Here is a 14,864-nt window from a genome sequence, read left to right as displayed (position 1 = left end):
GACGCTTCTGCTCGCAGAGCTAAAGCTGATTTTCTGCATACGACACACACGGCTTTAAATGTATATCTATAGTTATGTAGGTGCAGTATTGTCCGTCCGTGTGTGTGTGTGTGTGTATGTACGAAAATATCATTCAAGTGGGAGAGTTTATATGCTGCTGCTGCTGCTGCGCGACACGATGGAGAACGAGAGAAGAGAGGGTTAACACTTAACACGGGCTTTGGATAGAGTGAGCTGGCTGATCTCAGGGGTGTATAGTACGATAAACGAGCGATTCCATTTATTTTAATTTGTTACATTAACCATTGCGGGATGAGAGAAAAAATGAATGTAAAGCAGCTTTTTATCGTTATTTAGATAATTGTCTTGAGTGTCTTGAAAGCGGCGAGACGATGTTTTTGCGTGCGTATCTTTATCGTGTTTTTTTACTTCTTTCGTCGAGGGTTCGTCGATACGAAATTTGATCGACGTACCGAGACGTTATCGGGAATTATAATTTTCAATGACTCGCTCGGGTCACGTTTTTAACGATAACAAATTAATACAGGCGATACATCATAGGTTCGACGTGTACCGATATATATTATGCGTGCATCGTGTACTTGACTTTCCTTTTTTTTTTTTTTTTGCTCGATTCCGACCAGCTAGCCCAATCGATGAAAATACGATGTAACATTAATTAAAATAAAAGCAAAAAGCTCGACTCCGTGGTGACGCGCGCGGGCGCCGTGCGCTTCAGGTTCGGAGTCTTGGGGAGCTAAAAATTGACGAGCCGTCACTGCAGCACGCAGAGGATTTTGCCGCGCGCCGCACACACACACCGCAACATAGTCGAACTTGCAGCAGCAGCTAAGAAGACTATATACTCCGCGTTCGAGCGCGAAAGTTAAAAAGAATTAGAGCAAAGTCCGAAAGGAACGGCGGAACGCGACAAGTGTGCTCCGTGCACACGGGAGCATCGCATTATGTCGAAAGCTCGGCGCGTTCTCGAGCTGCACATATACAGATGCGACCGCGGGCCAGCGCACCGTAGGTACCTATACGCGCGATATATTTCGAGAATGTCGTCCAGAGCATCGGCTAAAATTAACCGACAATTGCCTCCGCCGCTTTAAGCTGCCGTAAGAGTCGAAAAAACGTGACAATGGATTGTCTTCTATATTCGTTGCACTATACAGCGCTACAAGACAAATCGGCGCGTTTATACTTGGAATATGTACTTCCGCGTTGAAGAAGAGATATTAATCTCATCGTGCGCGTGCAGAGAGATTATAAGCAACACTATTATAGACAAAAACTGCTCCGAGAGACGCAAGCGATTTACGTATATGTTATTGTATGAACATGCACAGCATCGAGTGTCATAAGCTCGCACGCGTATTATGTGTGTGGAAAATATAATTGCCCAGGCAATTACGTAATATTTTGCGTGACCTCGCCACGATGTGCATGTACTATAAGTCCAAGGTTGCAGTATCGAGATTCGAGAGATTGATAACCGCAGAAGCCTAATGATATTTGGATATTAGGCACTCTCGTGCGATAATAATAATGTAAATTTTTCATCGTTGCGTTCGTCGTCGCTTGGCGCCTTCCTTACCCGGCACGTTCCGGTACACGAACTTTCACTATTTTAAGATCGGTATACTCTTAAAAACCTGTTTATTTATTTTCGGGCTTGACATTTTTTAACGCTTGGATCGTCGTTGGCTCGCGGTACGTAAACGAATACAAAATCATACCCCAGGTATAATGTATCGTTCGCCGATACGCGTATCGATTAATTTTTTCCATCGGAGAGCAAGCCGATTCTTTTTGTACTTTTTTTTTCTGCTCCGATCGCACCGATGGACGGTTAATTGATAAATACCGATACGACTTCGAGCTCGCGCTTATTCGTTGGCGGTGTAAGCGGCTTCGTTCGTTACGATCGGCAACGCAGAGTGTAGCGCACTGGTTACGTATTATCAATGTGGAGCTTTTGTCTGTGCATCGAGCTTATAACGAGTACATAGGAAAATACTTACGCGCAAGAGAGCGAGAGAAACTTGTTGCCATTACGCTTACAGAAATTGAATTGTTATCGTAAAACGAATATCGACTCGTTACACATGCTAAATGTCGCGGAAAGTGATTTCAGCCTATAATAAAATCGGGTCAAAACAAATACAGTTTTGCAATTGATAAAATGATAAAATTACAAAAAGAAAAACCCCAAGGATCGCGACAAAAGACCGCTCGATCGAATTGATTTTTGCGGAATCGAAGGCAGTAGCGGTAGCAGCAGCGGCAGCGGCTCGACCGCCACTGTGCTACGCGCTGTATGGGCACGTGTTATTTTTGTTATACACACATCAGCTGCCAGAGTCGTCCTAGACGTCATTTCTGCTATACCGCCCTAACTATACCTATATATATTCTCAAGCAGACCGTATACACTCTTGGTATAAGCTGTCACGTGATTCGCGCAGCGATTGTCAGTTTACATATACTGTGCTTCAACAAACGTATCTCGTCGTTCGCAGGCTACACGGCGTAGGAGTATACAGAAGAAACAAGTGTAATATTTCGCGCAAAGACGAACAATCGTGCTCGTTTCGATGAAGACGCATCGAGGCATTTATCGAGAGAAGCGGTCCCGCGGTCTCTCTCTGGGATAAATAATGCGTAGCTGCGATTCGCAGCAGCGGCCGCGAGCTTTATCTACTGTGGCCGCCCGAGATACACATCGAGTATTTTTCTGACCATAAATATACGTACAGCAGCAATAAATCGAGCCACATTTCTTGGTGAGAATTTACAACCCGTTGTCTTACACGCTGAAAATTGTGCTTAATTGCTTTTGCGAGTCGCGGCCCGCGCGTGTGTGTCGTGTATATGTGTGACAGTGTTGTAGCCTCTGTGTTTGCATTGTTATTGGCTTATCTCATTCACGATCGTCGAATTGAGCGTCGATGATTTTTACAGCCGCGTTAATGTGATCTTATAAGCGAGAGCCGATAATCAGTCGTAAATTAATCGAACACCTGACTCTCACATGCGAAGCTGACTTTTTTGGCAATTTTTTCTCTCCATTTTTGCGCGTTCCGGCTTTTCTGGATGTGCTTCAATGATAGCTCGTTTTGCAAATAACAATTTGCCTTTATCCGTGAGTTTTCTTTGTTTATCTTTGCCGTTATAGTAATAAATCTTTAAAGTTTCTGTATCGATACTTCACAGATTTTAAGCCCTTTATAATTATCTTGATTCTTCATAAACTTTTTGAGGGTAAACAGGTTAAATTTATCTGATCCTTAAAGTTGTTTCATTTATAGTTTTTTTGCAAATATTAGCTTTTCAGATTGGTTTATTGAGTTATAAATAAAAATTATCTTGTCTCCACAAAATAACACAAGCGTACGAGTACTTTGTTTAAGAGCTTTACAATGATTTAGTTTGGCTAAGAATAATGCTATTATTCAACTAACAAAAGTTTTCATCTATTTTTTGCAGAAGTATACATTTACAAATAACTATTCAAGATGAAGTTCGCGGAGCATCTTGCTGCCCACATAACACCAGAGTGGCGCAAGCAATATATCAGTTATGAGGTAAATTAAAATCATATTGATTATCTAATTAATTTTTTTATGAAAAGTTTTAAATTTTGTTTTTTACTTTTTAGGAAATGAAGGCAATGCTCTACGCAGTGGTAGAAGCAGCACCATCGGCTGAAACTGTAGAACCTGAAGTTATAGTTAGGCATTTTTGCAATTTTGATGAAAGATTTTTCAAGTTTTGTGAAGATGAACTCAAGAAAATCAACACCTTTTATTCTGGTAATTTTTAAACATTCATCCTTTAATACAAGAATAAAAATATACACATACTTATTGAATACTTTTAATTTTACAGAAAAAATGGCTGAAGCTACAAGAAAGTATTCTACGCTAATAAGCGATTTAAAGATTTCTCTAGACGCCCAGCCAGGAGCAAAATCTAAAGACAAGGCTGGAGCAAAAGCCTTAGTACCAACAAGAAAATTAAGAGAGCTTAAACTAGCTTTCTCTGAATTTTACTTGTCGCTGATTCTTCTACAAAATTATCAAAATCTCAATTATACTGGTTTTAGAAAAATCTTGAAGAAGCACGATAAAGTATGTTTATTTATTATCTATTTTCATGAAAACATTTTTTCATAAAAATAATTTGTTTCTAGCTATTAAATGCAGAGAATGGCTCAGCTTGGAGAGTACAATTTGTTGAAACATCTCATTTTTTTACATCAAAGGATATAGATAAAGTTATTCAAGATACTGAAGCAACTTTTACAAATGAGTTAGAAGGTGGTGATCGCCAACGTGCCATGAAAAGACTTCGTGTGCCACCATTAGGAGAGCATCAAAGCCCCTGGACAACTTTCAAAGTTGGTCTCTTTTCTGGTGGCTTTATTGTACTGATAGTAGCAGTAATACTATCTAGCATATTCCATGATACTGGTGACAATCTCATGATTGCATTTCGTTTGTATCGAGGACCCATGTTGATAGTTCAGTTCCTATTTTTAATTGGTGTCAATGTCTATGGATGGCGATCATCTGGTGTAAATCATGTACTTATTTTTGAACTTGATCCCAGAAATCACTTATCAGAACAGCATCTCATGGAATTGGCAGCCGTCTTAGGTGTTGTTTGGACCTTGAGTTTACTTAGTTTTTTGTATAGTGCAAGTCTTAGCATACCACCTTATGTGAATCCCCTTGCATTAACAGTCATAATGCTAGCTTTTCTATTGAATCCCTTTAAAATATTCAGACACGAAGCTAGATTCTGGTTACTCAAAATAATGGTAAGTTACAATTTGATTATAATTTAACGTTTTGTTTCAAAAATAGATTTTAATTCTTGTGATTACAATTTTTTTAGTGGCGCATTGTTATAGCACCATTTGCCTACGTCAACTTTGCCGATTTCTGGCTTGCTGACCAACTTAACAGTTTGGCTGTTGTGTTTTTGGATTTCCATTTCTTAGTATGTTTTTACATAACTAATGGAAATTGGCTTGAAGCTGGCAGCGATACTTCTCAATGCACATCCGGCTCCCATTTCATCAGACCATTAGTTAATTGTTTGCCTGCTTGGTTTCGTTTTGCACAGTGTATGAGAAGATACAAAGATACCAGGGAGGCTTTTCCTCACTTATGCAATGCTGGGAAATACGCAACGACATTTTTAGTAGTCATTACCCTTACTTTAAGAACTTATCACGAAGGTGAGTGTGAATTAAAAATGTTTAATAGTTGAGTGTAATTTATTCAATATAAACTTTTGAATTAGAAGAATATAATTTTTCTTCAAATTTGCACATGCTTACCATAGGAGAAGAACCAATGATATTTACAGGTAGAAAAATTGAATAATTCAATTGATGTTTGCATGTTAGAATAAATGACAATCATTGTGATAATGTATTTTTATATGTAATGTTGATATTTTTATTAAAAAAGTTTCGTTATTTTCAGACAAATACGAAGGTACTTGGGAAAGTCCATGGCTTTGGCTTTGGTTGGCCAGTTGCATGATCAATTCCATCTACACTTATGCTTGGGATATTAAAATGGATTGGGGCTTTTTGGATGCCAATGCTGGTGAAAATAAATTTTTGAGAGAAGAAGTGGTTTATTCAGAAACTGTAATTATCAGAACAACGCTTACATTAATTTTTAATTTCTAATTGTTTAAAAAAATATGTATAAATTTTATTTTAGTACTTCTACTACTTGGCCATTTTCGAAGATCTTGTTTTGAGATTCACGTGGATTCCAAGTTTCTTTTTGACCGAATACGGCTACGCTACCAACGATATGCTTACCTCCATTTTCGCCCCTTGCGAAGTTTTTAGGTACAATTTTTTTACGTAATAATTTAGTAATAATTACTTTATTAAACTATTTGGATTGATTTATCTTCAGACGCTTCGTTTGGAACTTTTTCCGCCTGGAGAACGAGCATTTGAACAACTGCGGTAAATTCAGAGCCGTTCGTGACATCTCGATAGCACCGCTGGAAAGCTCCGATCAGATTCAAATCCTCCGCATGATGGACGAGGAGAACGGTGTGATCAATCGGGGCAAACCCGGCAAGGGAAAGAAACAAGCTTCGACGAAAGAGGATAAGAAACAATTAGTTAACGAGGAAGAAGCCGTGGATATAGATATTTCGAACGCCAGCTGAGCTCAGGCTGTGACTTGGGTGTAAAAAAGCGGATAATTTTAAATGTATGGTTACTGCAGAGAATGGGATATTTATTGCGCGTATGAATGAGATAACTTTCGTACCCCAAAGCAAAAAAAAAATTGACGCTTTAGTATCTTGTTTTTAGAATTTTTTTTCGTCTTCCATCGTTTGTTATTTTTGCTTTTTAAATCTGAAAAATCATGAAATTGTTTATGTGGTAAAAACCATGCTCGAATTTTTGATAGACTTGAAGAGTGCAATGAAATATACTGCTTAAGTATCTCTCGATATTTTTAACTTAGATTATTATTGCAAGTAAAAAAAAGTATTTATGTAATAATGTACTTTGAAAAAACTATGTAAAGTAACTTTTATACTCTATTCAAAGCATTTTAAATATAAAATCTTAGTTGTACTTTTTGATTCCATGTAAAAAGAGTGCCGATATACTGTAGTATAATAAATCCATGGAAAAGATACTTATTTCCTTATCCTGTTATAAAGTATTTTTTTCAAAAATTCAGTGAAAAGCGCATCAATCATACTTTATTAAAAATTATAAATATCTAAAACTACGGAAAAGGGACGCTAACAGTACAAAATATCCTTGATCATTCATGTTTTTTCGTACTGAATGAATGAAAAATTTAAACTTAAAGTGAACTTCATGTTGAATAAAATAAGTTAGTACTTATAAATTATATCTATAGTGGCTTTATTTTGTTCCAAAAAAATTTAGTTGTAATTATTGATTAATTATGTATCGATATATTTCTATAATAAAATATATATTAAAAGAATTTTTTCACTTTGTTTTAAAAAGTTGTTAAAACGATTTTTGGGTAAGGGTATAATTACTAAGGCCTCAGTAATTAAGGTATAAATACTTTTTAATATTTTTAACTTTTCCTTAACATTTTCTAGCTGTGTTTTTTATTGTTTACATATAAATACATGAATTTTTTTTTAATATTATTCACAATTTACAATCCTTATTTATAAATTATTTTAATAACAGAAGAACAAATATGGAGCTAAGAAATAATTTAAAACTATAAAATCAATAAAAGTTATTGGAATTTACAAATTCCTAAATACTAATAATGGTAAGAATGATTAAAATCATATTTTTACGATAAAATCAATAAAATACTCGTATACTTAAGTACATCGTTACAAATGTAAAAAATACATTTAATTTGGACAGCCTAACAAAATGTTTACATCACACCGCGGTTGAGTACTATTACTTAAATTTTCAGTCGTTAAATCTTAAAAGAGTAAAAAATAATTCTATGTAAGTTTTAGTCAAAAATAATCTGGGTAAAAAAGTAGTCTTGATAATCTAGCTTAAAATAATCTGAATAGGATCACTATGGCAATTTTTGTTGGCAAGTTATTTGAGTAATTTAATTTCCAACCATTTACACACAATCTATAGGAACGGAATTATAATTATAAATGTCAGAAAAATGGTGTCTAAAGACATTGAAAAAGATGTTTCACATTGAAAATTTAATTTACTTACATGCAGTAAAAAAGTACTCTAAGCATACATTGTTTTGAACGAAGTTTATTAACGTTCAGGAAATCAACTTCTATTTGAATTTCTCAAACGAGGGGATCTCTTGTTACCACTATTTCTCTTGCAAGAAGCTGAAAAATAAAAATATAAATTTTATTGGATAAAATTTTATGAAATTTATGAAAAAAATCTTCCAGAGATAGCAATAGTTAAATTATATATGATAAATTGTCATTACCATAAGCTTCATTCTTCAAGAAGCTAACTGTGTTACCTTTTCAAAAAGATTTTAGTCTTTTTCGCGGTAAATATTTTTATAGTAAACTTCATTTTCAGAAAAAATTTTAAAAAATTCACGTTTAGTAGAATCGAAACTTTTCAGTGACGATCACGTTAAATGATACCGACTTTATACCAATAAAAATAAATGTTCATTTTCAAATTCAATTCAAAATGATACAAGCAAAATCTACCTTCAAGTTGATTTTTAACATTTTCTTCAATTGTTGGAATATCAGTCTTGGGAAGTATCTTCATGAATGAATCTTCTTTGAAGTTTGTAGATTTTCTTTTTCTTCCTGGTTTTTTCTTCAAAGGCGAAATTTGAGCTTCAAATTTATGAGAATTATTCACGTTTTCTTCTTCCTGTTGTTGAGAACTAGTTATTTCAACGTTTTCAAATTTTCTGAAACTATTTGATTTTAAATCTTCAGGCAAGTCGCATTTCTCTTCATGTGGAAGTTTTGAAACAGTATTCACTTCTTTCTTCTTAGCTGGCGAGATAAGCTTCTTTTCATTGATTGAATCATCGTAGTTTAATTCAAAATCTAATGGAAATTCTGAATTCAACGGTACACCATTTTTCCCATCAAACTCACTAAAATCAAAGCCAGATGAATCTTGACCTCGAATTTCAGATAAAAGAAAATCTTTATGAGTTAAACATGGGTCAATAGATTCAATAGGTTTTGGAGAGAAATTTGAACCGATTCCATCTAAACTAAAATCAAATAATGAGGGAACATAATCTTTTGGCATCTCACTGATGAATTCTGGAGTCGATCTCAAACATGAGGGATAAAGTCCTTCACTATGGTTTAAAAATTGTGAGCTGATTGAAGTATTACTCAAATAGTCACTAAATGAATTACTAAAAATCTCATTATTTTGATGTGTTCTATCCTCAGAAATATCACTGTCATTATAAATACCATTAGTATTGCTTAATATTAATGTATCCTTAAGTTTATAATTATCACATTTGTTTAGACTTGAGTTCAATCCATTAAGATCAAAAGATTCTAAATTTTTGCTTTCTGTCTTAAAAGGATTTGTTGCAGCCTTTTTATCTACTTCAATCATTTGGTTTGAGGTTTTATAAAGCTGTTTTGATTTCAAGCAAGATAAAAGTTGGCTTTTCTTTGTACTTTTTGTGGTTTCTATGTTTGTATTTAAATCCATTTTCTTCTTACATTTTTGGTATAAATTATGATCTTCAGTTAAATCAATACATACTACTTCTCCTGGTCTAAATCTTTTTTTCATAATTTTAATATTATTGATAGATGTGAAATTTCTACCCAGTAGAATATCCTCATTTACTTTCAAATGCTTACATGTTGCTACTTTTAACTGTAAAATTGAAATAAATTATGTGTGATATTAATTAGTATTTTTTAAAATGTCATTAAAAATTATTATTACCTTTAATTTTATTGAATTGTAAAATAAAAAATCATCATTTGTGAATTCGTCATGAGGATTTTTTAAGAAACAGAAATTATGTACAATTGTGGTAGGTAAGTCAATAGAATCTGCATCAATGTACCATAGTGATTGTTTTATATACGATGTAGAGGAAATGCCCAAGTCTTTATAACATATTTCAGGTATAGAAGTTCCTAAAATCACTGAAGCCAAGGAATGTATTTCTTCAATTTCTTCTTGATCATTACAAATTGATTTCCAAAGTTTCAAAGCAATAATATAATATGTGTACTTATATGCTACAAGCTTTTGATGCGTAGGAATTTTCAGAAAGATTTTCCTGTGAATAAAAATTTTACAATTGAAAGAATTATTCTTCAAAAATTAGAAGGCATAACTTTTAAATTTACATACTTGAATACTGAGAAACAAATTGATCTGTGTTTCAATGTTGCAAGTTTACTATTTACCAGAACTTTGAAGATTTGATCTTCATTATTTTCTACAAATAAATTTCAAATTAATAAACAGTATAAAAATATTAATTCAGAACCAATTTATAAATACCAAGGTAATTTTGCAACATATTGATAATTTTTTCCGTTATAGCATTAACTGAGTTTGATTTGCTTTCGAATAGTTCAAGTTCTAGATCTATATAAGCTTTTAGAATTATTGCCATGCATTCGTAATAGAAACTATCATCGCTCACATGCTGAAATAAAATGACATAATGAGTAATTGATTCAATAATTTATACTTGGAAGTATTATACTATAGCAATCTCTCTTTATACGTGGATAAGTTCACAGAAGGTAAAAATCAAGATCCAAAAAATATTTTTTTTTAATCTTGTATTTTGACAACACTTTGAAACCATTAAATTTCGAAAATTTTAAATTCGTTTCGTTCATTTTTAAAATTTGGGGCTTTTCATAAGTGATACTTTTATGAAACATAACTACCGCGTATAACTATCACTAATTTTTTATTGGATACATTACTTTTTTAATACTGTTCCAGTGAAAATGGAAAAATAACAATTTTTGATTCAGATCCTTTTGTAGTTCCTTAATTTTTGTTTGTCTATTGTTATAGACATCTTCAGTAATATTCCTAGAACAGAGATTTTATTGATATAAAATAAATTTTGTTTTAATATAATTCTTATCACTTACTCTGTGTAAAGGCAAAGAAATCTCTTTAAATCGAAGTAATCATTACTAGCGGCAAGTTTACAAATGGCTTTGCGAAAGTCCAATCTCCACGAGCAGCAATTTTTCGACTGCTGTAGAGACTTTTCAGTCGAGAAAAGAGTAGTCTCTCCAACGGAGTGACAAGTTATTGGCGATACCACCTCTGCTTCCACCGTAATTGCTTTGGCACTATTATTATCCGATGACTCTTGGGTACCACCTGCGTGACCCGAAAATGAAAAAACAACTGCTTCGATAAATCAATTACCGGAGAAAATTCATTTCTTCTGAAACTCACATTGTTGCACTTTGCTCTCGGCGATGAAGGCCGTCGCGTGCAGCCCAGTGACAGTACTGCTGATCACGGTGTCCTGCATCGGAAAACTCATCTTCGTCGAGCTCTTGTCAAGCATCACCGGCCCTTTGAAACCCGCAACAAACTCACGTTATATGACTATAATGTTTACACCCTCGCTCCTATTCACGTATAATATATTTGTACGCATGCAAAACACGAAGACGTGCTCGGCACGCCGGCGGCTTACGAGAAAACCCGTTATACGGTCGTAGTACTGGCAGCGACGTGCAAAACTTTCCTCGCTCCGCACTGCTCGGCGGCTTATTTTATAATGCAAATTTCGCGATGCACTTCTAATTCGACACTACGCGCGCCCCCCGAGATTCACCACCATCCGACGCGACTCGTCATTGTGGAATATAACGACAAGACAGAATTTTAACGGCGAGAGATGGATTTTCGGTTATATATATGCAGCGCAGCGTCGCGCTCCAACGAGCGTAAACAGTATGGGTGTATGTAATCGAATACAAACGTGCCGCGCGTCCAATGCTTCGTATTACTCGTGTGTGTGTTTGTATCTGTGTATATAATCATAATAATGTGTGTGTGCGGGTACGTGTATGTATGAGTTTACATTGTTGCGTATCGAATATCGATTTGTGCCGAGAGTAAACTTCTCGCGCCGTCGTGCGAGTGCGCGAGCGCGTAGGGATTGGCCTTTTTTGCGAAAAAATTCCGGGAAATTCGAATGATTGTCTACCTGAGATGCCAGATTCGACCCCTATTTCGCTATATTCGGGTAAGAAATGAAACTTTATCGTTTAAAATTTTAAATATCACTTTTTTTATTAATAACCCACATAGAAATTTTCCAATTTTTTCAATTGATTAAATGGTAACACCGAAAAATAATTTTTTGGCTTTGCAGCCACTTTGGTCCGCGCACATTTTCTGTAAATATCCAATGTGCCGGATTGATTGTTTATAAATTATCATCAACATCGATTAATAAAAAATAAATTGATTTTGAATCATGCTCAGTTATAACATGTTTGTATAATGCTAAACTAATTTATAACTTGGATATTGTCTCTTCTTCGGTATTTTTCGCTCCAACTAGTCATTGCTGAAGTACCGCGTTCGCTTCGGCTCGCTCCTCTTCCAGTTCCTTGGCAGTGATATCGAGTTTGGCGCGAGCGTGACTGCTGATTTCCAATCCCTTTAAAAAAAATTATGTTACATTTATTAAATTAAAAAATTAAATAGAAAATATTTTAAAAAATGTAGATAAAAAAGTGTACCTGAACAATGGTATATTTTTTATCCTTGATGGTCACAGGTAGAGAGAAAACAACGTCTTTTGGAATTCCATAGCTACCATCAGATACAACTCCCATGCTTACGAATTGATTTGGTTTTGTGCCAAACCACCAGTCACGCATGTGATCTCCAGCAGCTTTGGCTGCAGACATGGCTGAAGACATTTTCCTTGCTGCAATAACTGCTGCTCCACGTTTTTGGATTGTTTCAACAAATTCACCATTCAACCAAGCATCATCATTGATAGCTTTAGAGACTGGGTGAGCAACGCAATCTTTTTCGACAGTAGCATGAGCTGCATCAGGGTATTGGGTTGAGCTGTGATTTCCCCAGATAATAACATTTTTGACTTTGTCAACGCTGACACCAATACGAGAAGCTAAAGCAGCTTGTGCTCTGTTTTGATCGAGCCTGGTCATGGCTGTAAAGTTTTCTTTTGGGATTGATGGAGCATAGTGGGAACAGATCAATGCATTGGTATTTGCTGGGTTTCCAACAACTAAAACTTTAACATCTTTTTTGGCAAATTTATCAAGAGCCTCTCCTTGAACTTTGAAAATCTTAACATTGGCAGCGAGAAGATCTTTGCGTTCCATTCCTTGTTTACGTGGCATGGATCCTACTAAAAATACAGCATCAGCATCTTTGAAAGCTGGTTCTGGATCAGCAGTTGGTAATACATCTGAAAATTTACAATAATAATATAGTATCAATGAAATAATTGGAAACATTGTAATTTAATATTTTCAAGTATATTATTTTTCTAACTTTTAAGTAAAGGAAGTGCAAGATCCTGAAGTTCCATAACAACTCCTTCAAGAACACCCATCATTGGTGGAATGTCAAGTAATCTCAGATCAATTGGTTGGTCTTCACCGAATACTGAACCAGCAGCCAACTGATACAACAGGGAGTAGGCTATCTGTCCAGCAGCTCCAGTAACAACAACAGTGATTGGTTTGGCCTGTAAACAAGTAATTGATATAAAATTTTACTCTTAACTTGGGTTTTAATAATGTTTTACAACCATAATACTCATTTCACAGTAGCCTAATGTTTCAATAAAACAAATGATTTCATGTACACAATGTTACATATTATTTGAATTTTTATAAATGAATCCTTCAGATTACGTAACAGATGATACCTGCGGACATTGTAGTGCATTCCATTCGTGCATATAGACTCGCTCGATTGATCGCGAAAAGATAAATCTATATGTAATGTAGAAGTTATAAAATCGATTTTTAAAGAGGAGTTTTCGCGTAGTTTTTTCGATAAAAGTAAACAATTTATAACTTTATTTACGAAAACGAATCTTAAACGTTTTAAAAGTACACATTAAGTTAAGAGATTCAAATAATCGGATAGGCAATGTCAACATACGAATCAATTTTTTTTGCTGACAGTGTACTAAATAAATATTAGTTCATGGCAGAATTCACGGCATTTTCCAGCTTCGAACCCGCGGATTATATTCAATTATTAATTTAAAATCACACGAGATAAATAATTTAAGTGGAAAATCGATGTAATAGGCACTTACCATTTTGTACCGGTGAACTTTATTCCAGACACGTTCAGAGAGAATACAAACTTTTTCAGCTAGACGCGGAGACACGGATGAGCTCTAACTGTAATACGAAGCCGATATAAAAATTGATCGATCGAGCCACGATTATGAGAAAGCTCAAATCTGTGTGCTACGTATCCGACGAAAAGGTGGAATGATAAAAAAATGTGTTTACGACGGGGGATAGACGTGTGTTCTGCTAGTCTCAGCCGAGCCACGAAGTCATAACCACGCGATAAAATCCCGTTAAAACTGGCAAAGGTCAAAATGATAATGTGTGAGCGATCTCTCGGTCGATGATGATGATGAGCCAGTTACAATACATAAACACGGACGTTACGCCGTGAGCGTGTGTTTGTTGCGTTCTGTGTTATAGGGGATGATAAACGTGTGTTAGTGTGCGCGATAATACTGAAAATAGGTGAAATTTCGCGCATTCGCTGCGTCGTGCTGGAGAAGTTGCGCGACGCGACTGGAGGAGGAGGTCGGAGGAGGTTGGCAGACGATTTCGCGCGCGTGGATTGAGTTGTCACGAATCGAATTTTTGATTGCTTGAAAACAGTTTTGAATTTACTAAATTTGGGAAGGAAAAACAATTGATTTATCTCGATGCATAAGATACTTAGTATAGAATCAAATTTTTCATTTGCCGAAAATTCGATGACGATATAAAAAGACATTTCACGTTTAAAGATCCACAATGACAGATTGATTTTCACTATAAGGGGCAGCTATAATAATAATAATTATGAACTTTTGATTAAAAAAAAAAAGCTTATGAAGATTTTTACCATTAATTTTACAATGTCTATTGCATTGATACGTAAAAATCGAATTAAATATTAATCAAGATAATAATCAAGAGACTAATTAAGATAATAATTCTATTAATCAATTTTTTCATGAAAATTGCTAAGAATGGTATCAAAAAGTTTTCAATCGATCGGTCCGAAACTTTTTGGACAATTTTTTTTTTTAGATTCGTTACTAATGTTGTTTTTTTTGTTATTATGCACTGCAATGGTA

At 34.8% G+C, this 14,864-nt stretch overlaps 3 protein-coding genes across 6 annotated transcripts; 1 reads left to right on the top strand and 2 right to left on the bottom strand.

The window, feature by feature from the left end:
• Window positions 1–2,386: 2,386 nt before the first annotated feature.
• Window positions 2,387–6,919, top strand: LOC106656928 (xenotropic and polytropic retrovirus receptor 1 homolog). Of its 3 annotated transcripts, none has more exons than XM_014378123.2 (10): window positions 2,387–2,789; window positions 3,493–3,590; window positions 3,665–3,818; window positions 3,895–4,136; window positions 4,199–4,828; window positions 4,906–5,251; window positions 5,359–5,382; window positions 5,502–5,671; window positions 5,748–5,881; window positions 5,952–6,919. In XM_014378123.2, exons 2-10 carry the CDS (start codon window positions 3,522–3,524, stop codon window positions 6,211–6,213), a joined length of 2,031 nt encoding a protein of 676 aa, XP_014233609.1. In that variant the 5' UTR covers window positions 2,387–2,789; window positions 3,493–3,521; the 3' UTR covers window positions 6,214–6,919. The 3 variants fall into 3 exon arrangements, with proteins under 3 accessions (XP_014233609.1, XP_014233610.1, XP_023318450.1); XM_014378124.2 differs by lacking the exon at window positions 2,387–2,789 and adding an exon at window positions 2,818–3,148; XM_023462682.1 differs by lacking the exons at window positions 2,387–2,789; window positions 5,359–5,382 and adding an exon at window positions 2,819–3,148.
• A 242-nt stretch (window positions 6,920–7,161) lies between these two features.
• Window positions 7,162–11,424, bottom strand: LOC106656971. Of its 2 annotated transcripts, none has more exons than XM_014378196.2 (9): window positions 10,943–11,424; window positions 10,627–10,891; window positions 10,453–10,564; window positions 10,016–10,163; window positions 9,863–9,950; window positions 9,446–9,788; window positions 8,215–9,373; window positions 7,745–7,872; window positions 7,162–7,651 (listed from the first exon to the last, which is right to left on the bottom strand). In XM_014378196.2, the coding sequence occupies exons 1-8, from the start codon at window positions 11,055–11,057 to the stop codon at window positions 7,808–7,810; spliced, it is 2,295 nt and encodes a 764-aa protein (XP_014233682.1). In that variant the 5' UTR covers window positions 11,058–11,424; the 3' UTR covers window positions 7,162–7,651; window positions 7,745–7,807. The 2 variants fall into 2 exon arrangements, with proteins under 2 accessions (XP_014233682.1, XP_014233683.1); XM_014378197.2 differs by having other exon boundaries at window positions 10,627–10,864.
• A 350-nt stretch (window positions 11,425–11,774) lies between these two features.
• Window positions 11,775–14,182, bottom strand: LOC106656955 (malate dehydrogenase, cytoplasmic). Its single transcript, XM_014378173.2, has 4 exons — window positions 13,812–14,182; window positions 13,034–13,229; window positions 12,247–12,947; window positions 11,775–12,164 (listed from the first exon to the last, which is right to left on the bottom strand). The coding sequence occupies exons 1-4, from the start codon at window positions 13,812–13,814 to the stop codon at window positions 12,066–12,068; spliced, it is 999 nt and encodes a 332-aa protein (XP_014233659.1). The 5' UTR covers window positions 13,815–14,182; the 3' UTR covers window positions 11,775–12,065.
• Window positions 14,183–14,864: the final 682 nt, after the last annotated feature.

The sequence above is a fragment of the Trichogramma pretiosum genome, unplaced genomic scaffold (assembly GCF_000599845.2).
Source record: "Trichogramma pretiosum strain Unisexual culture from Peru unplaced genomic scaffold, Tpre_2.0 scaffold145, whole genome shotgun sequence".
In the NCBI taxonomy this organism is placed as follows: Eukaryota; Metazoa; Arthropoda; class Insecta; order Hymenoptera; family Trichogrammatidae; genus Trichogramma; species Trichogramma pretiosum.
This window is presented reverse-complemented; position numbering and strand designations above follow the sequence as displayed.

What these genes read in the sequence shown, in the direction of transcription:
- LOC106656928 (XM_014378123.2), top strand. Translation starts at nt 3,522, where the DNA reads ATGAAGTTCGCGGAGCATCTTGCTGCCCACATAACACCAGAGTGGCGC. An exon ending in AATCAACACCTTTTATTCTG is followed by an intron (nt 3,819 to 3,894) that starts GTAATTTTTAAA and finishes TTAATTTTACAG; the next exon opens with AAAAAATGGCTGAAGCTACA. An exon ending in TTTAAGAACTTATCACGAAG is followed by an intron (nt 5,252 to 5,358) that starts GTGAGTGTGAAT and finishes TGCTTACCATAG; the next exon opens with GAGAAGAACCAATGATATTT.
- LOC106656955 (XM_014378173.2), bottom strand. An exon ending in TGCACTTCCTTTACTTAAAA is followed by an intron (nt 12,948 to 13,033) that starts GTTAGAAAAATA and finishes GTAAATTTTCAG; the next exon opens with ATGTATTACCAACTGCTGAT. An exon ending in AAAAATATACCATTGTTCAG is followed by an intron (nt 12,165 to 12,246) that starts GTACACTTTTTT and finishes TTTTTTTTAAAG; the next exon opens with GGATTGGAAATCAGCAGTCA.
- LOC106656971 (XM_014378196.2), bottom strand. Translation starts at nt 11,057, where the DNA reads ATGCTTGACAAGAGCTCGACGAAGATGAGTTTTCCGATGCAGGACACC. An exon ending in CGAGAGCAAAGTGCAACAAT is followed by an intron (nt 10,892 to 10,942) that starts GTGAGTTTCAGA and finishes TTATCGAAGCAG; the next exon opens with TTGTTTTTTCATTTTCGGGT. An exon ending in ATTTGTTTCTCAGTATTCAA is followed by an intron (nt 9,789 to 9,862) that starts GTATGTAAATTT and finishes TTTTATTCACAG; the next exon opens with GAAAATCTTTCTGAAAATTC.